The sequence below is a fragment of the Pelodiscus sinensis genome, chromosome 21 (assembly GCF_049634645.1).
Source record: "Pelodiscus sinensis isolate JC-2024 chromosome 21, ASM4963464v1, whole genome shotgun sequence".
Lineage (NCBI taxonomy): Eukaryota > Metazoa > Chordata > Testudines > Trionychidae > Pelodiscus > Pelodiscus sinensis.
In genome coordinates, this window is record NC_134731.1 from 12,002,732 (window position 1) to 12,029,661 (window position 26,930).

The 26,930-nt window shown below is 48.1% G+C and overlaps 1 protein-coding gene across 1 annotated transcript in view; it reads right to left on the bottom strand.

Moving 5' to 3' along the window:
* Positions 1–26,930, bottom strand: part of CCDC92B (coiled-coil domain containing 92B) — a 74,595-nt gene that overhangs the window by 46,789 nt on the left and 876 nt on the right. Inside the window, exon 2 of the mRNA XM_075904875.1 lies at positions 10,600–10,753. Coding sequence (XP_075760990.1) covers positions 10,600–10,753 — 154 coding nt within the window. The remainder of the gene's footprint in view (positions 1–10,599; positions 10,754–26,930) is intronic.

Consider the following 26,930-nt stretch of genomic DNA (forward strand, 5'->3'; position numbering starts at 1 on the left):
CCTCTCTGATCTGGCACCCTCGGGACCTGACTGGTCCCAGATGAGGGATTTTGCTGGACCAGAGGAGGCCATTTCTGGCCTCCCTGCTGCTGCCCTCCCCCATTGGGCTTCCCAGCTCCACAGCCCAGCTGAGTTGTGTGCCCCCTCCACAGCCGTGCACTGACTCCTGCCCTCCCCCCACTTCCCAGCTGAGTCACACACTCGGCTTCCTGGCTCCCACCCCCAAGCCCTGCTGGGCTGCACATTGCTCCCCTGTGCAGCACTGGGGTTCCCCCTCCATCTCCCACAGTGCACTGGGACACTCTGATCCTGGACCATCCATGGTCCTGCTAGACCATGGATGTTGCTGGACCAGGGAGATCCGGTTTATAGAAGTGCAACCTGTAATACTGTAAATTCAGAAACTGAGGCTGTATACCTGGGGTGGGCAAATGCCTGTTAAATGTCTTCATTACTAAGGATGTTAAGTATCGGGTAACTGACTAATCGAATAGTCGATGCATTTTTGCACTGACTATTCGATTAGTCGATAGGGTGCCTCTGCCTTTGAAGTGTAGCAACAGCCTTAGTTAGGGCTATTGCTACACTTCAAAGGTGAAAGCACTGAAGCCTGGGGTCAGCTGGGGACTCCCCCACTTACCCAGGGCTCCACGTGGTGTTTGAAAGTGGCAGCGCAGCATAGAGCCCGGGGTCAGCTGGGGAGTCCCCAGCTGATCCTGGGCTCCATGTGGCGCTGCCACTTTGAAATGCTGCGAGAAGCCTGATGCTGGGCTCCCCGTGGCATTCAAAGCAGAAGAGCTGCACGGAGAGGCTGACCTGGGCTCTGTGATGTTGCTGCTTTGAAGTACCCCCTCTTCCCCCCTCACTGCCTCTATCTGATAGAGGCAACAAGGGGGGGGGTGGTGACTAGTCGACTATTCTGTTGACCATCCAATAAGCATTTGCTTATCAGATAGTTGACTCGTCCTTCACACCCCTGTTCTTTACCACTTGAATGGCTTTTTCACAGGTTCAATGTTCTGCTAATCGCTCTGGCAGGGCTTGTCACTTTTAAGTTAACTAGATCCTCTCTGGAGGAAGCAGAGCCACAAAACAGGGATAGAAAGAGGCAGGTGGGCATTAAAACCCAGGGTGCCCCATATTTTCAGGTGCCCCTTCACAGCTGTGCATGCTGTATAAGCACATCCCTGGTTTCTTGTTGCTCATGGAAGAAAAGGGCCATGGCCTACTTCCTGTCATTATAACTAAGCTAAACTGAAGGCCCTCAAATGTCTCAACAGCCTAAATGTCTCAACAGCCTTCCCCATTGACGGCTCTCCTTTAATTTGGATTCCTTCACTTCATTCAAAAGAGGACGGCTTATAAACCACATCCTGACCAGCCTGTGGACCTGCGTGCTCAAGCAAAGGAACAAATCTGATCTAGGAGGGAGCCGAGCTAGAATAGAAACTTGAACTCATAATATTCTCTCGTGTGTTGTCGTGGCTGGAGTAAAGTGCCTTTACAATACAAAGTGGCCACAGTGCTACATGCAATTGTGTCACCCGGCTAGTTCAGGACGCTTAGGTTGGTTCCCACCATGGCTGAGTCATGAGCAGCCTTTTGCTCCTTAGTGCTGATCTTTCCCGACAGTTTGAATTTGAACAGGAGTGAGTCACTGTCTGTTTTCAGCTCCCTGGGTGCAAGCAGCCACTGGGAAGGCAGCTGTTTATACACGGCCATTTCTCAAGACACTCCGGATTGTCAAAAGAGGATCCATCCAACATGGAACCCAACCTCTGCCCCAGGGGCAGATGAGGATTTTGTGGGGCCCAGGGCAGCACAATTTCGCGGGGACCCCTCTTTGACATGGCGCATGCGTGGTGGCATCACGGTGCATGCGCGGGGCTTCTTGAAGCGCGGGGCCCGGGGCAGCCACCCCGCTCACCCTACCTTCTATCCGCCACTGCTCTGCCCGTCAGTAGTGTCTCATTGTCAAGGAAGAGAATTTGGCCTGCTTTTGTTTTATTGCACACATCTTGTGGAATGGTTAAGACAGGCCTGGGCAAAGTATGGCCCATGGGCCACATCCGGCCCGCCAAGCCACCAGATCGGGCCCGTGTATGCTGCAGGAAGCCCCAGGCAGCCTCCTTGCTTGCCTCGCCCCACTGGTACACTGCTCAGAAACACGGCTGCTAGGTGGGTTCTCTTTAAAATCTGTGAGCCCAGAGGAGCAGGGGAGGGGGAAGGCTTGAGGTGCTGCTCCCACCCCCAACACAATCCAATTGGTTGGTTTTTGGCCAGAAAAAGCACCATGCCCCCTCCCCCTGGGCCTCATAATTATTCACAGAGCACATGGCTACAGGCTGCTTCAGGAACTTCTGGGCTTCTGGCTGGTAAGTCTTCTGTCCAGAGCCTGCCTCTGACACCCCAGCCCTCCCTTCCCCATGCCTCTGCCCACCACTCCTGCCCTCTTCTCCACATACCCAAATCATCTGTCCCCTCCTGCACCCATATCCCTCCCAGATCCAGCATCCCAATCTCCTGCCTTAGCTCACAACCAAAACCCCTGCACCTCAATCTCCTATACCCCAATTCCCTGTCCTAGGTCCCTGGGAAGTGCGGTGCCCCAGGTCACAACCGCCTCCTTCACTCAAACTTCCTTCCAGACTCCACACTCCCTCCTCACTCCAATTCCTTACCCCAGCTCTCTTCTTCGCCTAATTGTTATCCCGGACCCCTGCACCTCCTCCATTAATAATATGGAAGAGTGCGCCCCACAACTACTTTCCAAATTCTTGGAGTGGTCCCCTCCCATCAAAAATTATGGCCCCCCCTTGGGTTAAGAACACAAAAAGGGATGTTGGGAAAAGTTCCTTGGATACTGTCACTTGAGAAATATGGGGCTAGTTCTGCCCACACATGAGTGCAGACCCACAGTTACTCCAGTAAGGGGGATGGACTTTGGGCGTTCATGGACGGCAGTGAAAAATGAGTACAAAACCACCACCTGCACGTTAGCATAGGAGCCCTTTAGCATGGGTAACCCACTTAGCTACTGGGTGTGGTTCACTGTCCCATTCAGTGGCACTTTGACCACTTACAGAGAGACTCATGAGTTTCCTCTACAGCCTAGCTGAGAGCCAGCTGGCTTTTCGTCGGCGCTGTAGAGGCTCATGCACTAAGCCCCAGAGGTCCCAGGTTCGGTTTTGCCTGTCGGTGTTACGTGTGCACTGGCATAAATGATCTTCTTTCAGCTTTCCCTACTGCCAGGGCCTAGTCCCTCAAGCGGCCGCCTCAGGACCTCCTGCTCAAATTCCAGACCTACGCTTCTGGCGCAAGCGTTCCCTTAGGCAGCCCTCTCTGCCCAGAGGAGTAGCGGAGCCTATGAATTCCTGCCAAAAGATTTAACTTGATCCTCCATGGACCGCAGAGTGATCGAAAAACAGTCTGAACAAATCCATTTCTAGTTCTGATGCGTTGATGTGGCACAAACGGGGGGGGGAAAAAAGAGGTGGGAAGGAGGCCAAGATTTTCTAATCAACACGAGTCATTTCAATAAATGAATCACTGAGGCCATGAAGAGCATGTATCTTCCTGTAAAACCTGATACTGGAAATGTTGGGGTGAGGGGAGCGCCTCAATTGACCTGCAGAGTGTGGTTTGCCTGAGATGGCTTATTGACCTGCAGTATTTATTCAGGGAAGATTCTCTCCCTTCCCCCAATAATATCATCTGTACCAGAGAACAGGAATCTTTTGGGGGCTGGGGATCACTGACCCATGGAAAAAGTCAGTCAGGGGCTGTAAGGGAGAGGCAAAAACCAAAGAACCACCCCAAGCCTTTCACTGAGGTGGCCCCCAACTGAGAAGCAGAAAGATGTTTCCCACATTCCCCTCGCATCCCAGAGCCGACAGAGGCCCAGGCTAGTAGATTTGGCGTGTTCCAGCCCTGCGGTGGGGTGGTGGTGCAGCTGGAGCACTAGTGCTGGCTCCCCAATGCTGGAGGGGGAGCCCTGAGCCTCAAGGGCTGGATCCCCCCCCGGGCCTTAGGTGCCCCCTGAACCTACATAATGACAGAAAGCGAAGTACGATTTCAGCTGAAGTTGCTGGCCAAGCGCTCTAAGGATTGGAATTCTTCTGGTTTGTGTTTTCTTTCTCTTCCTCCACCCCCACTGGAAGGATTACTCCATTTGGTAAACTGCCACCCAGGAATCTCACACTAGGGCTATGTCTACACTCGCGGCTTCTTGCACGAGAACATCTTGCGCAAGTGTTCTTGTACAAGAAAACGTCCCCACTGCCATGTGCGAGCTGTGCTTTTGCGCAAGCGCGCCCATGGCAGTGTGGACACTTTCTTGCGCCAAGAAAGCTCTGATGGCCATTTTAGCCATAGGGCTTTCTTGCGCAAGAAATCCCTGCTGAGTGTCCACATTGCCCTCTTGCACAAGGAGCCCCCTCTTACCATGCCGTACTGTAAATTTACTTGCGCAAGAGCAGGCGGGCAGTGTGGACGCTCTGCAGATTCTTGCACAAGAACGGCCGTACTTGTGCAAGAAGCCGCGAGTGTAGACATAGCCTGAGAGTTGTGAATGCGATTAACCCCTTGGGATTGACCGCCAGTCCAATATTCAGCAGGCTTTACAGGCCATTAGCTCGCTACTTAAAACTTTACTCCCAAGCCGGAAATCGTGATGCCCTCTGAATTTATAGTCTCTTCTTTCCCTAGTTTTCCTGGTGACAGGTGAACGGAGGCTCCTGGAATCCATGGCTGTGCCAGGATGCTTTGGGTGCTGCTGGAAATGTGGGTGGGCCGGATTTAATCATCTTGTGGGCCACATGAGATGGCCTATTGGCAAATGGCGGGGTGATTGTTACACAGGCAAAACTCAGATGGTGGTTACATGGGAAAGGTGCTTGATTGATGGAAGGGATAGCTCAGTGGTTTGAGCATGGGCCTACTAAACACAGGGTTGTAAGTTCAATCCTTGAAGGGGCCATTTAGGTATCTGAGGTAAATCTGTCAGGGATGGCATGTGGCCCTACCATGAGGGCACCAGACCAGACTCAATGACCTGTCAAGGTCCCTTCTTGGTCTCTCTCTGTATTCATGTATAGGCCTCAGGGAAGGCATTAGAAGAAGCAGGCTGTTCCTGGTTCTGCAGCACATTGGGCGGACTATACAAAGAGGCCCTGCTGATCTCCAATGTGTTACCTTGCAGGAGGAGGCAGTGAACTGGTTTTAAGGCTTTTTCCTGATGAATCGCTATTGGTAACCCTGGTGCAATGTGTTGCCCATTTCAGAAGGCAAAGCTCAGGTGTGAGGCTCATCAGACATCACAAGCAGGTAGGCAAACTGATTGCAAGCAGGAATTAGTGCAGCTGTTATTCCTGGGAGCGACCCATGTCTAGAATTCCTTGGGAATCAGAGGAGCTAGAATAAAGGCAAAAAACTAGCTATTCTGAAGGGTAATGCTGGGAAAAGAGAGAATTTGCTAACGTGGCAAAAAGTTGCTTTTAGAACAGACATGATGCCATATGGTTCTCCCCAGGGCAAGCTTCATACTGGAAGATTAAGGACATCATTGAACTATTACTTCAGGTTCAGCCCTGACTGAGCATGATTAAAAACTGCTGCTGTCGGATGCCATATCAGTGGCCTATGTGCCATAAGATGCTCTTTCTCAGGCAGGTTCCCAGTGGCCTGCTATCCTCAGTAGAACCCTGCAAATCCACAGATATCTGTGGCTCATTTTCGTGGATACAGATGCAGATATAAAATGTATCCTCACAGGGCTCTAAAACTAGCATGATCAATTGTCCTTCTTGGAAACCATCAAAGAAATTGAGGATTAAATGCAGCATGGGCCCACCCAGGATAAAGGTGAACAACAGTGTTGTTTGGGATCTCACATTGTTTCTGCCTCTGCTAGACTTAATTTACACCAGTTTTTTTGTATGCATTAATGATTCCCACATTTAGGTGTTGGACACAGGGTTGACGACTGGCACCAGTGGTATAAAAGTCATATGGCTAGTGCCTAGCTAGCAAAACTCCACCTAGCTATATGGAAGTCAGTGGAGCACTACTGATTTACCTCAGCTGATCATCTGGCTGTACATGGGACTCTCCTTAGAAAGGGTTGGGAAGAAATGATCTAAAAAGTCCAATTATGTCATGGAATCACTGTTGATGGGCCTTTCCACATCTGATATATGCACAAGAAATCTATTTCCTCTCATGACTGGAAGCTCTGCATTGGAGTCTAGTTAAAAAAAGGAGAGCAAAAAAAATTTGATCGCTGCAGACTTAATCTTTGTTTCCTTGGAGTCAGAGAGAGAAAGTAGCTGGAAGACAATGAGCAATTAGTCATTGCTGAATTATTGATGGAGAAGTACTGTGCAAGTTAGAACACATTTCAGCAATGGGAGGGAGTTAAATGAATTGTTTGTCTTCAGCTGAAAACTTCATCTTGAAAGGCTTTATGAAGAGCAAATATCAACCCTGGCATTCCCATCTGACATGGGTAAGGGCAGGGTTTTAAAAGGACCCTCGCTTTCCCCGAGGTTCACAGAATGATCGTGTGGCTCTCCAGTTAACACATGCTAAAGGTAGGGTCCAGCCACCCTTAGCTGCATGTCTAAAATTTGCAGAGCTGGAAGTAACCTTCCCAGAGCTTTGGCTCTGCACAGGAGAGGTGCAGCCAAAGAACTTGTCTTCAGACATGAGCCCTGTGGGATTCCTACACGTTGCAAGTGTGTAAGGCCCCAGGGTGACCTCTGACACCCCCTATTCTAGGGATGCTTCAGGTGTCCTGTAACTTTGCAGAATCTGACTTTTAGTAATTCTTTAGCTTCTGTGTGTTTGGAAATCATGCTGCATTCATGAATCGTAGGCACTGGAGATGGCATGAGTTGTGTCTTGTTAGATAGAACCTAGGAAATCTAATCAACGATCAAGGGCCCCATCCCAATCTAGCCCAGTGGTTCCCAAACTTTTCGGCATCACACCCCCTTTTTGATCTTTGAGAAATCCTCACGCCCCCCTATAGCAGCAAAACTTGTTGAGCCCCCCCCCCTCCCAAAAAAAGAAAAAGAAGGAACTGACAGGGCTGAAAAACAAAAATAGCAGAAAAACGTAGGGGGGAGAATTGAGGGGGGGGGAGGGCTGGGCCGCCTCGCACCCCCCTCCTGGAATTTCTTCACACACCCCAGTTTGGGAACCTATGATCTAGCCCATTCCCTTGTCAGATGTGGATTGTCCCTGCAGTCTATTGAAGTGAGGATTTGAGATCTTTAACGTTTTGTTTCCTATTCTATAGCTCAAACAGATCGTCTAGCCTAGAGCGGAAATCCTTGGTATGAATCTTTGCCTTGTGTCATGCAAGGAATTCAGACTAGATCTAATGATGCGTAGTACTATATACAAGCTAAGCACTTACTGCTTTCCCAACATTATTGCACTTTGTAAATGCTTGAGCCAGAATTCAGAAGCGAGCCATTGCTTTGTCGCTTGCACAATTGTCCCCTTACACAAAATTTCCCAGGCAACAAAAACTCCAAACCTTGTGGAAATGGTGGGAGGTTGCTCTGGAGCAGGGAAAAAGCTGCAGCTTGTACTGTGGTGCCTTGTTTAAAAATTCATGCTGAGGAAAAAATTTTCAGATGAGCACGGGGGAGAACCCAATATATTTATGCTGCCACCCAGTATCTTAGTCAGAAAGCAGCCAAACACGAGGGCTGCTGATGCTGCATGTTACTGTTCTGTTTTGAACAAAGCGAGGGTCAGGGAATTGATTTCATATTTCCTCACAGCAAAAAGAAGGAGGGGAAAAAAAGGAGGTCCACATTTCCTGTAGCCCTGAAGGAGACTTTTGCTATGATCTCATCCCAATTGTTATCAATGAAGCCCAATCTTTTTCCTGTCCTTAGGGATGCCAGAGAGAAAATGAACTATGTTTACATCTTAATCAATAAACAAGAGGCAAAATACCTCTGAAGGCACAGAGCAATGGAGGAAGCAGCAAGATCATCTCTCGTGCTTTTTGTTTTCTCTAAAGCTACGTCTAGACTGCAAGCCTCTTTCGAAAGAGGCTTTTTCGAAAGATACTTTTGAATAAACCTCTTTCGAAAAAGAGCGTCTAGACTGCAAGCAGTACTTTTGAAAAAGCAAGCCGCTTTTTCGAAAGAGAGCACCCAGTCTGGATGCGTTCTTTCGAAAAAGCCCTGTTTGCATTCAAGAATGCCTTTTTTCGAAAGAGCATTTTCGAGAAAAGGCGTTCTTCCTTGTGAAATGAGGAGTACCGCTGTTGAAAGAAAAGCCGCGTTCTCTAGATTTAATTTCGAAAGAACATGGCTGTAGTCTAGACGCATGTGAAGCTTTTTTAAAAAAAGGCTACTTTTTTCGAAAAAACCCTGCAGTCTAGACACAGCCTAAGGGTGTGTCTGCACAGCACAGTTATTCCAAAATAACAATGCGAGCGTCTACACAGCAATTCCATTATTTTGAAATAATTTTGAAATAACGGACGGCTTATTTTGAATCTGTAAACCTCATTGCACGAGGAATAATGCTTATTCTGAGAGAGCTATTTGGGAATAGCAATAGTGTGGGTGCTCCACTGCTGCTATTTCGAAGTAGCTCCTCCCCAGAGCCATTCAAAGTAATGACTCCCCAGTGCTTCCTGGGGCGCTAATTCGAGGTCGCGCATCCACATTAGGGGAGCCTGCCTCAGACTAAATTTGAGGCTTCCCTGTAGTGTAGACGTAGCTATTTTGGAGTATTTCTTTTGGAATAGCTTATTTCAAAATAAGCATGCAGTGTAGACGTACCCTTAAGACCGGTGAATTGCTGCAATATAGCTAATCTGATCTCTCTTCAAGAGAGTTTGCCTGTCTGTGTGTCCATCTGTCTGTACTTTTGTTCAAGAACACCTCTTCTAGGGTAAAAGCTAGGACCACCAAATGTGTTATGCAGCTTCCTCTTATCATAACTTAGAGCAAGGTCAGGGTTTGGCTGTGCCAGGACAATGGGATGTACCTAGAATGGGATTGCTTCTTAGAGAACCATAAAGAGAGAGAGAGAAACCAGGCAGATGAAAGGGGCTGGCTGCGGGCACCTTCTCCCTCTCCCCCTGTCCGGGACTACCCCAGTCCTGAGCCTCCCACCCACAGGAGTCTTTTAGGGAAAGTGCGGGAGGCTGAAGCTCTCTCCACCTTGATTCATACAGGGACATTGCTGACTGTGCCCCTTCATCAGGCAGCGAGGGGAAAGTGCTCAGTTTGCAGTTTGTGGGGACTGTACTCAGTGCTATTTTTAGCACACGAGCTCCATCAGAGCCAGCGTGGGTATATGTACTCGAGCTGGTAATCTGACCTGCTGCAGTGTAGGGAATGTGTCTCTCCTTGCTGAGAGAGAGTAGCAAGTGACTCCCGTATTTGGAGAGGGGCTGTATTTTGGGACCCCTCCTTGGCCAGTAAGCAGCCGCTGCAGAGCTGAAGGTGGGCCTACTCTCCATCCCCTTGGCTTCAGCCACTTGTAATTCACTGGCTCCCAGCAGGGAGTATCCAGAGCAGATGGGCGTGGCATCCTGGGCAGGTCTCATTTGCCTCTGTAGGTGGCATGGTGGGGCAAGAGCCCCTTTTCTAAACCCGTTCTGTCTCTTCAGCTTGCTTAGACAATTTAGCCTGTAGACTGCAAAGCAGTATTTCATCTTCTGTCTGTCAGCCTGTGTAATGAAAAGAGAAGCATTTCAAGAAATGCTTCCAGGCTTTCTTGGTTGGTAGAAATAGGAGCCAGCTATAGAGATTGGTAATGGATTGAAATTTCACTGCTTGTTTGTTTGTTTGTTCCTTTGTTTGTTTTTTTGGAGGTGGGTTGTAGACTTTGGATCAGGCATTATCATTGAGTAATTATAGTATCACACATTATTCTCTTTGTTCGATGGCTCCACTTGCCATGCCAGAGATCAATCTTCTGGTGTGTGATTTAGTAGGTCTAGTAAAGACCCGCTAAATCGAATGTTGATGGCGCACCCAGTCAGTACTAATACTCCTCGCAGTTGTGAGGAGTAAGGGAAGCTGATGGGAGCATTTGCTCTTGTCGACTTTGCACTGTGAAGACACAGCCAGGTTGAGGGTGGCACCATGTCGACTCTAGCTACGTTATTTACATAGCTGGTGTTGCATACATTAAGCCAATCTTCCGGGTCTAATATAGACCTGGCCTATATCTTTGTGTGTCTTCTCCTCTAGAAAATTCACAAATTCCTGTTTGGTTGTCCAGGGAAATGCATTCTCCCCTTGTGTCTTTTGCCCCTTACACAGCAATAATCATACAAAGAAACCACATGGTCCAACTCCGAGATGACCATATTACTTAAGCGACAGAAACATGCAGGACCTAGTTATGCATATATGCTGCTCTGGTTGATTTCTAAATCCTAGAACATAGTGAGCACCACTAGAGGATTCACAATTATTTAAAGGGATAACTGCTCAATTCCTGTACACCATAGCGGGAGAGTCTCTCGTTTCAAAGTTCCATGTCTGTGGTACCTAGGCTATGGAAAGCTCTATGTAGGTGTCCTAGGCGAGGCTCGTCTTGGCCACAAAACCTTACCTGTGCAGTGCTTTTGCAGTCGAAGGATCTCTAGGTGCAGGTCATGAAGCAGTTCCATCTGCTCCTTCTTCAGGAAGGCGATGTGTCGCTGCACGCTCTGGATCTGGTGCTCCAGGGACAAAGTCTCCATCGCGACAGAATGAACAGTCCAAGCCTGGAGGGAGAAGATGGTTCATGATCAGACATGCAGCCCCGCACTGCGCTTGTGAGTCAGCCGGGGAGGTGAAAATGATTCCTGCAGCTTTTGTAAGAGACACTGAAAATGGGAGTTGAGAGACAGGGGTTCAGCTGCTCATCATATTTCCTTTCTCTGGACATGCATTGGGGCTCCTCTGAGCCCCTTTCCTAGCTAGATTTCACCAGGGCTTTTTACATAGATGACCCTTATCGCCATAGCCCCACACATATTAACAGATTGGACGGAGAAGTGTTATCAATCCCTTTGTGTATTCAGCGCAGGGAGCTGCAGGGATTAAGCTACTTCCTTAAGATCACACCTGGGCTCTTAGGGACAGCAGGCAATCCAGGAACCACGTGGATGTCAACTGATGTCAGATGATGGAATTTTTTTTTTTTAGTTTACTTTTTAGAAACCAGGACATTTTAATTACACTCCCCCCCCCCCCCAATCTTATAAGAACATCAAGATTGCAAAGTCAAGTGCTAAACCACTGGGAATGGCTAGAATTGCATTGAAACGGCTGTGCAACCTTAATTCAGAACCTTTGTGCATATGCCTTATGCCACGGTCTTTAATTCCACTCCTGCGTTTTTTCTTTTTTCATTGGATCCCTTTCTCATTCAGGGCTCAACATGTTTGGTGCTCACTGAATGAGCAGGCTATTCAATATTTTGTGTTATGCCTTATTTATTGCCCATTATTCAAACTTTGCTCTGAAGACAGAATTAGGCATTTTCTCATGGGGGGAGGGGGTGGAAGGCTTTCCTCGCTATTGTATCAGTGCATCAAATGTTAATGAACTCATTTTCACAACAGTTTGAGAGACGAAGGGTGGTATTCTCTGTTTCCCAATCCCACAAACATTATGACAGGGCATTCAGGACTGACTGCCTCAGGGTCGAGGGTATCACTTTTTGAATCACATGACCACTTCTTGCACCTCCTGAATTTTCCTTGGACATCTCTTGTCCTAGTATTGCCCTGGCCTGAACTTGTTTAGTTTCTATAACAGCTGCAGATATTATATGCAGAGATGCTGCTGTGTCTTTACTCTCCCATACATTTTAATGTTATGCTTTCAAAGCAGATACTCTGGACCCAGATTCATCACTGAGGACATGTTTTCACTCCTGGGAAGATCGATGCTGCCACAATCAATCTTCCAGAGTTTGATTTAGTGGGTCTAGTAGGCTAGGTCTACACTGCAACGCTTTTTTGGGATATCGGAGTATCCAGAAATAACTATCCCGCGTCTTCACATCAAGCCCGTTATTTTGGAGTATAACGGGCTCGCTATGCTGATGTCCCTGTAAACCTCATTCCACGAGGAGTAAGGGATGTTTAGGAATAACAGGTTATTTCAAAATCTTGCGCTGTGTAGACAGTGCCAAAGAACAAAATAAGTTATTCTGAAATGAAATCGAAATAAGATATGCAGTTTGCGTAGCTCAAATGGCGTATCTTATTTTGAGTGATGGTGCAGTGTAGACACACCCGTAATGACCCGCTAAATCGAACTCAGATTGCTTCAGAGCGATAAGGACCCACTTGAAGAAAATTGTTGATGCCCATGACCCAACATAATTGAACGACAGTGTGGGCTCCAGGGTGTGGCTGAGGATGAGAGCTTTGGGTGTATGAGGGGACCCTGGCTTGGGGGTGGGGAACAGGGCTGGAAAAGGAGGGGCTTACTTCAAGCAGCTCCCAGTCAGCAGTACAGTAGAGGTGCTAAGGCAGCTTCCTGCCTCTCCTGGCACCACAGACCATGCCGTGCCCAGAAGCAGCCAATAGCAGGTTCCCAGCCAATGGGAGTGCAGAGCTAGTGCTCAGGGCAGGAGCAGCGTGCGGAGCTCTTTGCGCTCTCTTCCCCACCCCACCAGGAGCTGGGCCTACTGCTGGCCGCTTCTGGGGTGCAGCGCAGTCTGCCATGCTAGGACAGTGGAAGCTGCCTTAGCGTCCCCACTGCTCACCTGATCCCCCTGCAGCAATGAGTCCCAGAGCCTGACATTCTACCACCCTGTCCTGGGTCACGACCCCTCGTTTGAAAACTGCTGTTTGAGAAGAATCATCTTTGCTGGTAATTCATACGATGGACAAGTGGTGACGTCAGCTCTGCTTCCCGGAGGCTGAGCCCCCAAGGGGGTAGGGAGTTCATCAGTACATGTTAATTTCTTCTGCCTACCTGTGCCGCTGCACCGCAGAGATAAAAGTAAACCCCAAAGAGTCTGTAATCCTGTGAAACACTATCACATGGGGATGTGACAGCCATCCTTATTCCATGCATAAACCCCAGAGGGCGGGGGAAGCAATCGATTTCTATCCGTAGCAAACCATGTTGATGGCTTGGAAGAGTTTGCCAGGAAAGCACAAAGGAGCGAGTGCATTGTTCTGTCACTTAGAAGCTATCCCCATTTCCTTTTTCCTCTACATCTCATGTCTTTTTGCTGTAACAGTTTCAACATTAAGCAAACCCTTTAGATTATGCTCACAGCCCATGGATTGTTACTCTTGTGCATTTTAGCTTCCCCGCCTCCCAATCAAATCAGTTTGATTAGTGTAATAAGCCTTGGCAAGCACCAGTTTCAATACTTTTCTGCTGCCAACACCTCTAAAAATTGGTGAGCCTTAAAATCAGGACTTCCAAAATTAGGCACTAAAGGTAAATGAATAGCAATATATATTTTATGCCGTATTTACATGTGCTACTGCTGTGATCACTCGCTGACAGATAACTCGTCTTGTTATTAATACTTTTGCGTTGGATAGCCCTTTTCCTCCAGGGATCTCACCGAATTTTACAGGTATTTATTGATGCAGCCATGCTACCCCCGAGGAGATGTCAGGTGGTTCTAGCTCCAGTTTACAGGTGAGGGCTCTCAGCCACAGGAGTGACTCAGCTATGGACTTGTCACATAGAATCATAGAATACCAGAACAGGAAGGGACCTCAAGAGGTCATTAAGTCCAGTCCTCTGTCCTCACAGCAAGACCAGGCACCATCTAGATCAGGGCTACTCAACTTGCAGCCCGTTTGTTTGCGGCCCGTGGTGTGGTTTGGGTTTACGTGGGGTTCAACACGTGGGCACCAAAAAAAAACCAACTAGTCAATATACTGGTCTGTTGATATGCGCTTTACTAGTTACATTCCTGGACTGTCATTGCTCATTAAAAAGTGCTGTTCTACGGGTGGAAATCGGGTCAATATTGCATTTTATTAATATCAGCAGAATTGACTTAAATGAAGCCTCTGTGTTGTGTAGTCTTGCCTTAATCTTTGTATTCATGCCCCTCAGTGTGAAAGAAGCCATTTGCATATATATTTGCATATATATGCAACCACACTTAAGTTGCGGACCTCGGCACATACAGTGAGTATCATTGTGGCCCCCGGGGCTTCCAAAGTTGAGTAGCTCTGACCTAGATCCCTCTGCAGCCTGATCTAGATCATCCCTGACAGGTGTCTGTCTAACCTGCTCTTAAATATCTTCAGAGATAGAGATTCCACAACCTCCCTGGGCAATTTATTCCAGTGTTAACCAGCCTGACAGTTAGGAAGTTTTTCCTAATGCCCAACCTAAACCTGCAATTTTAAGCCCATTGCTTCTTCTCCTATCATCAGAGGCCAAGGAGAACCATTTTTCTCCCTCCTCCATGTAACACACTTTTAGGTACTTGAAAACTGCTCTCATTTCCCCTCCCAGTCTTCTCTTTTCTAAACTAAACAAGCCCAGTTCTTTCAGCCTTCCCTCGTAGCTCCTGTTCTCTAGACCTTTAATCATTTCTATTGCTCTTCTCTGGACCCTTTCCAATTTCTTGAAATGTGGTGCCCAGAACTGGACACAATACTCCAACTGAGGCTTCAGATATGTTACCTTCTCAGTAAGAAGTACACATTGTTAAGGATTATTTTTTGATGGCGAAGACCATACCATATTGTGACGGGTCGCGCCGCCCCCACACCCCACCCGGCGGCCCGCCCCGCACTCAGCCCGCGATCGCGCTGTCTCTCCTGGGCGCCACCCAGGGAGCACGGCAGCACTGCGGAGCCTGCTCCCTTGCCGCGGCCCGGATGACGGGCAGCGCGGCGGGGGCGGGGCTACGCCCGGACGACGACGCACGGCGGGGGCGGAGCCTCGGCGACGTGGCGTCTGACGTCACCGGGCACGACGGCGAGGGAGGAGCCTGGTGACGTGACGCACTGCGTCACCAGGACCGGACGCCAGCGGGGAATTCAAAAAGGGGAGGGAACGGGGGAACAGGAGGGAGGACGGAGGAGCAAGGAGGGGAAGGAGGGAGACGGAGAGCGAGCAGAGGAGGAAGGAACGGAGAAGGAGGAGAGAGCGGAGGAGGAGGAAGGAGCAGAAGAGGAGGGGAGAACGGAGGAGGAAGGAGGCACAGGGCACTGAAGGAGAGGCACGCAGCACAAGGAGGAGGGAAGTGGAGGAGCACAAGTGGTGAGGGGGACTGTAAAAAGGGTGCAAGCAGAGGCGGCGGGGAGCAGGACGGGCTCTCGCGTTACACATATCTTTGGGAAAACCCAGGCATTCAGGTAGCGTGAAATAAACAGACAAAATAAGGACTTGGGAATAAAGTTAGTTTCACAGAGAATCTAGTGCAGGGGTTGACAACACCGCCCCCCCATTCCCCCGCACAGCTGCTAGACAGCCCTCCCTCCTCCCTGCAGCAGGTGGGGTTGAGGCGCCTCCCTGGTGCCTTGGCTGGCCCCCAACCATGTCAGCTGCGGCAGCGTGGCCTCCAGGGAGGACCGTGTGGGTTACGGTAGTGGCAGTGGGGTCTCTGGCCTCTGGGGCAGCCTGGGACGGCATGGCCATGGCAGCTGCAGCAACAGGACACATTCCCCCTCATGCCCAGACCCCCACACCCCAATCCCCGTCACTCATCCCCCCCCCCCCAAGACCCCATACTCCCAGCTTGCTCCAACACTCTCCCTTGTTCCTGCACCCTCCCTCCTGGCCAGACACCTACCCCCATCCTGCTCCTGCACCCTCCCTCCTGGCCAGACACCTACCCCCATCCTGCTCCTGCACCCTCCCTCCTGGCCAGACACCTACCCCCATCCTGCTCCTGCACGCTCCCTCCTGGCCAGACACCTACCCCCATCCTGCTCCTGCACCCTCCCTCCTGGCCAGACACCTACCCCCATCCTGCTCCTGCACCCTCCCTCCTGGCCAGACACCTACCCCCATCCTGCTCCTGCACCCTCCCTCCTGGCCAGACACCTACCCCCATCAGTGGGGCCACATCAGTTAGCGTTGGGGGTTTTTGAAGTGTTTTGCTTCTTACTTGTGTGGTCCCCAGCTGATTTTTTCTGTGGGTCAATGACCCCCAACCCAAAAAAGGTTCCCCACTCCTGACATAAATAAAGAAAACATTGAAACCTTTTGTGTAGGACATAATATTTTACTTTATTTAAAATGAAGTTTGAAAAACTAACATGAGACAGTTAAGCTGCTTAATCTGTTGCATAATTTAAATTAAATTTTTCTCCCTAGAGCAGGTGCTGAAAATATGGTCACCGTACCCAGCCTGCCCCTTCTCCCCCTCCCCTGGCACACAGACACATGAATAAGTTACATCTTGGCATGCCACTTCTGGAAGATTGCTGACCCCTGATCTAGTGCAGTGTTTTTCAACCTTTTTTTTATAAAGTACCCCTTTATTAAAACAAAAACAAAAACAAAACGCTATCCCTTTTTTCAAAAAAAATTATAAGTACCCCCTTTAAAAAAAAGTACCCCCAGTACCTACAGTTTTCAGACACACACAATTTTTTTCCACCATTGCAACACATTCCTTTAAACAACTTAATCATAGCTGGGCGGGCGGTGAAATTTGTGGGTGTAAAAAGTACAAAAATAAGAAAGCGCTGTAAAACTTAAAAGAAAAATTCAGTTTTCTTCAGATTTCAGTTGTGTTGATGTACCCCCCAGACTTGTCTCCAGTACCCCGAGGGTATTCGTACCACTGGTTAAGAAACACTGATCTAGTGTATATTTGCCCTTTATGGGATGAGTTTGTGACACTGTGATATGACCCCAAACACCACCCCTGCCTGGAGCCCAAGGACCCAGAGATAAGGGACGTGCCATCCAAATGGATTCTAGAGTGTGTGATAGAAGCCTGGTTCTCTCTGCAGATGCCCTGCCAGCATGGTTCTCCTCTCCCCACCAGCCCCTCTCGTCTCCAAGGAAAGTAGCTGGCATGCAGCAAAAGACATATGGGGAGGGGGGAGGGTTGGGGGAGAGGCTTTCTTGTGTGACGCCTGCTGAACTTGGCTGACACAGCTGGGTTTGAACGAGGTGGGGGACCCTCCAGAGCGAAAAGCACGAGTGACTGACAGACGAGTGAAACAGCGAAGGCTCACCTGGTGTGTCAGCCACAGACACCTTCTCTGCAGTTCAGGCTCAGGGTGGACCCTGTACCTTTCAGTCCCCCGGGGTTGACACCTCCCAGAGAGACTGATGCTTAACTCTGTATGCACTGTGCAGTGTCGAGCTGATGGCTTCGGAAGAGAGGCGTGTCCTTTGTCCCAGTCCGACGCTTCTGCTGAGCTCAGTGTTTCTGCTCCTTTGAACTATCCTTCCCTTCCCCAGAGCCCTGTATGAGCTATTTAAAATGGAGCGGTGCCAAGTTTACACCAGCCGAAGCCTGGATTGTCGGATTCATTTGAAAGGAAGAGCATATACACAAAATAATGAGGACGATCAGCTTCGTGAGCCAAGCTGCCAAGAAGCGTCCGAACAGAGGAGTATTCGGGCTGGCACTTTCAGATGGCTCAGGGATGTTTGGCTTAATTTGTCCAGATGGGAAAATTCCCACTGACGTCAACAGGAGCAGCCGCTAGCCAACAACACAGAGCTTCAGAATACTTTCTTCTTCTAGCTGATGGCAGGCTTACCTTTGTCAACGAGGACTGAAATGGGGCTGGACCGAATCTCCAACACTGCCTGATGCTGTGTTCAGTAGCTTAGAGCCACATGGCACAATTAATATTCTCATCTTCTGTGTTGCTTGGGGCATCGAAGAGAAACTACTTGTTGCAGTTGAAGAATAGTAAAAACCAGCATCTCTGGCCTGGTCATTCCACTGGGTCCCTCCAGATTTGTTCTGGTAGAATGGCTCAGATTAGGTTAGAGCTGTGTATTGGGAATCTTCAAAATGCCAAAAAGAGAATTTGGATACACCTGAATGTAGCTGATCTTGGGACTTGTGGTTTTTCATTGGCTACTCAATGTGTTGCATCTTTGGGTGCTCCTTGCAGATGCAAATTAACAAGTGCTCTGGTCTCAGGCTGTTTCCACCATTGAGATTGTAGCTCCCATAAATGGTTCAGGAACACACGCTCAGGGTGTGTCTACACTGCCGAGCTTAACTTGAAATAAACTACGCAAGTTGAGCAATATCAACTGCAAATCTTATTTTGAAATAGCTTATTTTGACGTAGGGAGCATTTACACAGCACTTATTTAAAAATAGAGCACTCTTCCTCTGACGTCCCTTATTCCTCGTACAATTAGGGTTACAGGAGTCAAAGCAAGAAGTCCTCCAGATTGACAGTATTTTGACACTATTTTGAAATAACTATCTGCTGTGTAGACGCGGACTAAGTTATTTCGGAATAGCGCTGGTTATTTCAAAATAGTGTTGCAGTGTAAACGTACGCTCAGAAAGCTTGTGAGATTTGTAAACACAGATAGATAAAAACTGATCCTCACTTACAATAAGGCTGCTTTACACCATTCTGGAAAGTATCCGTCTGTACACCTGCTGTAAGGTCCCTTTACAGAGAGACTGATGATGCAAAATAAACATTAAGCCCAAATTGTCCTTTGGCTATTTACCCCTGCATGTCTGGACAGCCCATGTAGGGGCTTCATAGTGGTTCCTGACTGTCCCAGAAGGCATGCAGTCCAAGTTTCAATCTAGTTCTTAAAGACTGGTGCATTTTTTCCCCACTAAATCTAATACAATGTGGGTATGTCTACACTAGCCCCCTAGTTCGAACTAGGGCGGCTAATGTAGCCATTCAAACTTGTTCCCAGGCGGCCCCATTTTTAAATCCCCTTAGTTCGAACTACCTGCCCGTGGCTACACACGGCAGTCAGAAGTTAATTCAAACTGTCTTTAGTTCGGATTAACTGTTATACCTCATTGCAGGAGGAGTAACAGTTAATCTGAACTAAGGACTTAGTTCACATTAACTTCTGATTGCCACGTGTAGCCGCAGGCAGTCAGTTCGAACTAAGGGGATTTAAAAATGGTGCCCGCCTGGGAACATGCAAATGAAGCCCAGGATATTTAAATCCCGGGCTTCATTTGCAAGTTTGAATGCCTACATTAGCCACCCTAGTTCGAATTAGGGGGCTAGTGTAGACAAACCCCTAAGGAATTAGATATATTTTTTAAACTTCCTAATTATTCCTGTTAGTCTGTGTGGCAGCAACATAACTTCCTAGTCCTGTTCATTCATTTTCTCCAGTTAAATCCATCCCTTTTCAGAATATTTAGGCTGGAACAAAAAGATCACTGGCATTTTCATTCCATTCAAAATAGAGCAGCCAGAGACTAATAGATCATCAAACTGTGACCAAGTGGGTGAGTGGGTGAGTGGGTGGGTGGGAGGGGGGGCAAGAGGTAGCTGCCCCAGGCCCCAGCAATTCATGGCAGAAGTGGTGACCTGAGCCCAGGCCCTTTAAATTACCCCTGGAGCGCCTCACGGCACGCTCTGACAGCTGAGGAGGCTCTGGGGACTGGGGAGGGGAGCTGTGCCGCAGTCTGTACAGCATTGAGGGCTGGCTGCTCCTAGCCCCGCCCCTTCTATCCAAAGCCCCACCCCTTCCAGGAGCATGGAACCAGCACTCCCACCTCGCCCAGCAGCCTGTGGAGGCTGTTGACTCCCCTAACTGTGGCCAGTTCTTTACCGTTTTACGGTTTGTAGTATAACTTAAATGCACAAAGCTTAAAGCCTGGCACCCAGCAATTTCAGCTGAGCTGCCATTCAGCTTTTATTATCTTGCAGATGGGGGGGATATGTATGTTTGTGACCGTGGTTATGGCATCATTTTGAATGGCTTCTGTGATAATCATGCATTTGCCCATAAATTCTCAGTTTCCCAGGCCCTTCTATTGTCCAGACAGGGCGAGACTCTGCACGTACAAATCATATTGCAGCAAAAGGCAAATTTTGCTCTCATTTCTCCTGGGGTTGAGATCTAGACTAATTCCGCTGCCTCTGGATCAGAGCTGGATGAATGCAAGGGCTTTCAGGGCTACAGCCCAGGCTCTGCAAAAAGATCTCCCGGGTACTAAAAGTCCAGAGGTGTGGCACAGTGCTCAGGCAGGCTGTCTTTGTGCGATAGCCCCACATTGCTCATGGAAGTGGTTGCCAGCTGGCATGTCTCTGCAGCCCCTGACATGGCTGGGAAAGGCAAGCTCTGCATGCTGCCGTTAACCTTCCCCCCAACTCCCACTGGGCTGAAGCTGCGAGTTCTGGCTTGCAGTGATCAGGGAAGCTCCATGTACTGTTCCCGCCTGCAGGCACCACTCTGGCAGCTCCCATTGGTTGGGAATTATGGCCAATGGGAGCTGCAAGGCAGCACTTGCAGGTGAGGGCAGCACACAGAGTAGCTCCACCTCCTCCCCGCCCTGACACATGCTGGCAGCTTCCAGAAGCGGCTTGGGGCCAGGACAGCCAGGGAGTGAATGATTGTTTCCTTTGCCTTTACTGTAAAGTAGAAAGCAACCATTTTATTGAGCAATGAATATAGAATGGCCACATCACCTAACACTGAAAGATGGGGAACTATGCGAAAGTAACTGTCTGTAATTCCTGATGCTCAAGTATTTTCTTTTCCTGTTGGCTAACTGATTGATAATGCTTCACACTTCCGTAGCATCTGTCACTGAATTATCTCAAAGCTCTTGATGTTGAGGACCTCCAAGCTTTACAGACACGAACAGACCCATTGCAAACTTGTATCCCCATTTTACAGATCAGAATGTTGAGGCACAGAGAGGTTAAGGGTCTGATGTACAGAGATGCTGAACACCAGCGCTTCCTTCCTTCACCATTGCAGTAGCAAGTGTATAGCAGCTATGAAAATCAGGTACCAAGCGCTGGATCTGATGCCCAGAAAAGTCAACAGAAGGCCTGGCATGACTTATCTCTGGTCACACAGGCAATCTTTGGCAGAGCTAGGAAGAGAATCAAGGTCTCTTACCCAAGATCCTTTGTTCCTGTATCAGTCTTGGGCCAACACTTCCCTATCACTTGAAGGTTTTTTGCTCAGACCAGGTGCCTTTCTAAAATGTTCACTTTGGTCCAACCCCTGCTACTGAGCTTGGTGCAGGAATTCCTGGGTGAAGTTCTAGAGTCTGTTCTGTAGCAGACCGGGGAGCTAGTAGCCTTCGCGGGTCCCTGAGCAAAATGTGAAGGGGGAGGGGTGGCACCGTGCTCCTGGAAGGGGCGGGGCCTCAGGATGTACCTAATTTAGTGGCCCAACCAGGGTTCTTGTTACTACTGTGAATTTTTGTGCCCTGCAAAGGGAACCAGGCAGCTTTCTAAAGGTTTCACAGCATTTATACACAGCTCTCTTGGCAGGATCGGGCGTTTAGTCATTAATCAGGCATGTCACTTTTAAATGAACAATCTTAATATCTCTAGGCCCAACCTGTCTATCTTACTTTCCTTTTAAAATAGTATATTAATGGGCCTGATCCATCAGGCAAAACTCTTTTTCCCCACGCTTGAAGCTAAAGAGATAGGCACTCAGACTGATCATTTAGGTGACTAAAGATGCTGGTTTCTACCTAGTGGAATTTTCAAAAGTACTTAATTTAGGTGCCTAACTCCTATTGAAATCAGGAGGAGCTAGGTTCCTAGGCAGCTCATGAGACTGAGTACTTACTTGAAAACACCACTGAATACAGTATTCAAATAGCACTGACAGTCAATGGAAAGTGGGTGCCTTACTCTTTTACTCTTTCTATGGAGCTGTGAAATTTTCAGCACAGTTTTAATATCTGAGCAGAAAATTGTGGCTCTTTAATGAAATATATCACACTGAAATGGGTGCACATTTCCAGACAGGGCACATGAAACTAGGTTCTCTATTGTGAAAATATGTGCAGTAGAAATATACGGTTGCCTTTTCAGGAGTTATGTAGGGAGTTACAATTGTAGCAAAATTTTGGAATAAAATCCAAGAAAAACTGATATTTCTCTTTGGCCTGGGGAAATGCTTTGCACTTCTTGGATTTCTGATTTCACCTCTGTTTTCTGGCAGGTTTCCATTTTGGTAACGTAGTCAGCACTCCGCTCTTTCCAACTAAATAACATGTCATTAGTGAAATTTACCCCTGTTTGAAGGCTTAACTCGATCTTAAGTGGTGCTTAGTTCTTGGGCTGGTGATTTCTCCCTATGAAGCAAGCGCTGGATAAGTTGCTGTCTGTTTGTTCTATGTGGAGGAAGTCAAAGGTGTCCAGTTTACAGAGTCTGATCCTGCAGCACTGGTCATTTTGATTTTTGCCATTGGTTTCAGTGGTTAGGGCCTTCATGAGTCACTTCCATCAGTGAATAAACACAACTGGACCCTCCCCATCTGAATTCTTATATTCTCTTGAACTTCATTGTATTCTGATAGCTGGGGAGTAGTTGAAATCTACACAAGCCCTTTGCAGACAGGAGATAGTCCTGGTATTCATGCACACTTGTGGGTCATGGGGAAAAATTCAAAACCCGCTGATTTAGGAACCAAAGTATAAAAATGGGCTGCAGGGATTTAGGCTCTTTTGAAAATGTTACACCTTGCATTAGCAGCTATGTGTGGTTACTGGGATAGCGTGGCATCTCCACCGACCCATTGGATACTCTTGGCCAGGACATAGAGGGCCAGATTTTGAGAGAGATTTAGGCTCCTGAATGTGCTGCTAGGAGCGTCGTGAGGTTTTCAAAAGTGATTTCAACATGAGTTAGGAGTGTAAGTAGCTTTTGAGGATCTGGTGCTTCAGTACTTCTGAAAATCCCATGAGAGGCCTCCCTGCTCCATTAGGCATTTGAATGCCTTTCAAAATCTGGCCCTTTTATGTATCTCAATGCCCCCACCTGTAAAATGGGATTAACCCTTCCTTAGAGCATGCAATCATTGTGAAGGTTACCTGAAAGAGGCCTGGATTTGAGGTAGTTTATATTGCAGTCAATACGAGCGTGTGTGCAATGCCTCTAAAAATAAACCTGACTATTTATAATCCTAGATCAGTGTTTCTTAACCAGTGGTACGAGTACCCTTATGGGTACTTGAGAGAAGTCTGGGGGGGTACGTCAACACAACTGAAATTTGGAGAAAACTGAATTTTTCTGTTACGTTTTACAGCGCTTTCTTATTTTTGTACTTTTTATACCCAAAAATGTCATTGCCTGCCCAGCTATGATTAAGTTGCTTAAACAATTGTATTGCAATGGTAGAAAAAAAATCTGTGTGTCTGAAACCTGTAGTTACTGGGGGTACTTACACAATTTTTTTTAAAAAAAGAGGTACTTCATAAAAAAAGGTTGAGAAACACGATCCTAGAATGAAAAGGTTGGAAGAGACCTCAGGAGGTCACAGAGTGCAATCCCCAGTTAAAAGCAGGACCAACCCCAACTAAATCAACCCAGCCAGGGCTTTGTCAAGATGGGACTTAAAAACCTCTAGGGATGGAGATTCCACCCCCTCCCTAGGGAACCCATCCCAGTTACCTAATTTAGGTGCCCAGGCTTCAAAATTGTGGTCAGAACATCCCACACTCCCTAGTCTACTGGCTGTTTGGCTATCGGATCTAGCTTTGTAGGAGCATCTGTAGAGGGTGATACACTTTCATGCTTCCAGATGAGGCACTTTCATAAAGCCACGTTCTTTGAAACCTGGGCTCTTTAAAAAAGTTAAATAATAGATGAAGCAGAAATTTTCTCCTCCCTTCTAGTGCATGCAGATCCAGGAACTGGGTTTCACTTTCCGTTGATCAGACTTTAAAAGAGGAGTCTTTCCCTCCACCCACCTTTTCCCAAAGAAGAAACCTGGGCCACGGGGCAGTATAGGAATGAAGACAAAGCTGGATTTTGTAGAGAGGGAAGAATCAGAACCGTTCACTTCAGGGCTGCAGGTTCATATCCAGCTCATGTAGGCAATGATTTGAAGGCTGTACCAGCTGGTGGCTGTTTAGTGAAATCAGCGTGGTCTGTCCCGCTCCCTTTGGAAGGGTTCTGTGCTGGCTGCCCCAACCGTCCTATGGGCAGAATGGTCTCCCTTATTAATTTTAGCCGCCAGCTGCGGGGCAATCTGGGAGGGTCTGGGGATAGCGGCAGGGGTCAGGCCTCTCTGAACACACTTGTGGCAGTGAATGTGTGGGGGAGACCCCTGCTGCCACATTGCGCCAGGCCCCCCCTGTTATCCCATGGCTTGCAACTCTTGGGGAGGGAGCTCTCTGGGAAAGGGTGTAATGGGAGTGGGAGCAGGGCTGAGAAGAGGCAGGGTGGGGAGTTGCTCCATGCTCTGCCTAGGGACGGCCCTGCCCTTTGGAGTAGTAAAGCCAGATTCTCATCATACCCGCAGCTTAGAGGGAACCTTTCAGGTGAGTGAAGACAACACCCTCCCACTTTAAGAACCTCCTGCCCTGCCGGCGCAGATGGAGCGGGTCCTTAGTGTCAATGAGAATCTGGCCCACAGCATCCACATACAAAATGTCAGTGTCAATATTTTGCACATTTGCATTTTCAAAGCTCAGTGCAAAAAGCTCACTCCTGAGTGGGCCTTGCTCCGCACTCCTGCTGGCAGGCTCAGCAATGGGACCAAGCTTTCAGTGGGCCTGGGGACTGCACGCCACTCTTGCCCCTGGAAATGACCCCTCCTAGGCAGAGCTGAGCAACATTGGTTGCGCTGTGCCCGGGAAGCCGGTCTGTTGCAACATGTGCTACACGCTTTCCACCAGTGTATCCACCGGGATGCCACGCTATCCTGGAGGGAGTTCGTAATGCACAGGTAAGCAGGGGACTTGTGCTAGTGAAACATGCTAGACTGAACTAAAACAGCTAAGAAAAGAAACAAACAGAATAGAGCTGTGGTTCTCAAGCTTTAGTACTGGGGACCCCTTTCACCCAGCAAGCCTCTGAGTGTGGCCCCCCCCCTATAAATTAAAGACCATTTTTATAATAAACATATAGCTGCTTTGAGGTAGAGGCTGACACCTCACAACCCCTCCCCCATAATAACCTCCTGACCTCCTGAGGGGTCACGACCCCCAATTTGAGACCCCTTGGGAAAGTAGGTCAGTTCACTGTAGGCTGCTAGCAAGGTTAAAGCATTGGACTGGGTCTCAGGAGACACGGAGTCAGTTTCCAGTTCTGCCACATCCTCCCTGTGTGATCTTGGGCAAGTCACTTAATCGCTCTCATTTCCCCATCTGTCAAATGGGGAAGATATTTCCTTTCTTTCACCTTTCATTAGTCACTTGAAAATGGTAAATGCTGGAGAGCAGGCACTTGCTCTTTCTGTATGTACATACAGCACCGAACACAACAGGGCCCGGATCTGTGTCTGCCCCTGGTTGCTACAGTAATACTAATGAACTGTAACAAGTGATGAAGTAATACTTCAACCAGTATTATAACAGTAGATGAAATGCTAAATGCATTTTCTAACCTGCAAATGGATGGGCTTTTGTTGTGCAGTCTGCTCGTCTGAGGCTAGGTCTACAAGAGCAAGGGGTGTGATTTTTCCCTGCTCTCCTGTACACACATTTTGCATCTGCTCGACTATAAATAGCTGTGTAGCCACACGGCAGAGCTTAGGTAGGTAGCTATACTGGGCCTCCGTTGCCACTACTCATGCTCCAGTAGCTACACAGTTTATACTCAGTGAGCTAGATAAGAACCAGTGCAAATATGTATGTGTACCTGAGCAGGGGAATCACCCCCGCTCACAGGGCAGACATGCTGTAAGAAGGTGCTTAAGGGCGATCACTATCCTGAATTCCAGAATGTTGGCTTTGAAAAAGAGAATGGCTTAAAGTCTGATTATTGCAAATACACACATATGGGGGTGTGTACACACATACCAAGACAGTTATATACAGACCAAGGAACAACACAATACTAAGGCCCAGTCTTTACTCCGGTAAATTATTTCATCATAAATACCAAGCTAGCTAGTTTAGCCGTTAGGGGACCTACTTTAGGGAAATGCAGTTTGAAGGATCTGCCCCCTTCTCTCCCACTGCCTTGTTCTCACATAACACAAACTCCCAGCATAATTACCGACCTATGATATAGCACTTAGATTTGATCTCAGAGCATTTTATATATATTGCTTGATGGTACCTCATTTGCACTGGTACTATGAGGCTTAACACTCCCAAAAGGGAATACGATTAACTTAAGGGAATCCGCAGGGTCCCAGAGGCAGTGGTAAAATCAGGATCAGAAACCAGAGGTAAAATCCTGACCCCACCCTTTAGTGCTATCAATGGCAAAACCCTCTTGACCAAAATGGGGCTAGGATTTCACCTTAAGATTCCTATTTGCTAGTCTTCTCTACTTTATACCTTACAGCCGGATACATGTGAATGAAAAACATATCAATTATTTAACCATTCCTGCCTGGATAAGAGCCCACCACTACTGCCTTTTATTTCAATGCAGAAGTTAAGCATACAAGGTCCAACTTCTGTTTTTCATTGGCTGACTCTGGAATTACTCTAGGTTCATGTTAGCATTGCTGGGAGCAGAAAATGAGCCACAACCCACACTGTGGGGGGATCCTAATTAGGGATTCCTTTGGCATGGACCTGCACCCCCTGAATTCAATGGAGCTCTGGCATTTGCCTGGGGAAATAAGCAGTCTCATGCACTTTTGAATCCACTGATAGCAGCACCTGCAGCTCTCCGAAGGAAGAGCCATTAGCCCCTCTGCCAGGGGCCAGACAACTTCTAAAACTGCTGCAAGAAGAGATCTGAGATCCAGTGATGCATAAGACCGTTTCACCTCTGTAGCTCTAAAATTCACTGCGTGGCCTCTTAAGGAGATGCTACTTCTCCTGGAAGAGCGAAAACCCTGCTAGCTCCTTAATTCCTGCAGGAAAGGGCTTCAGCTTGCAA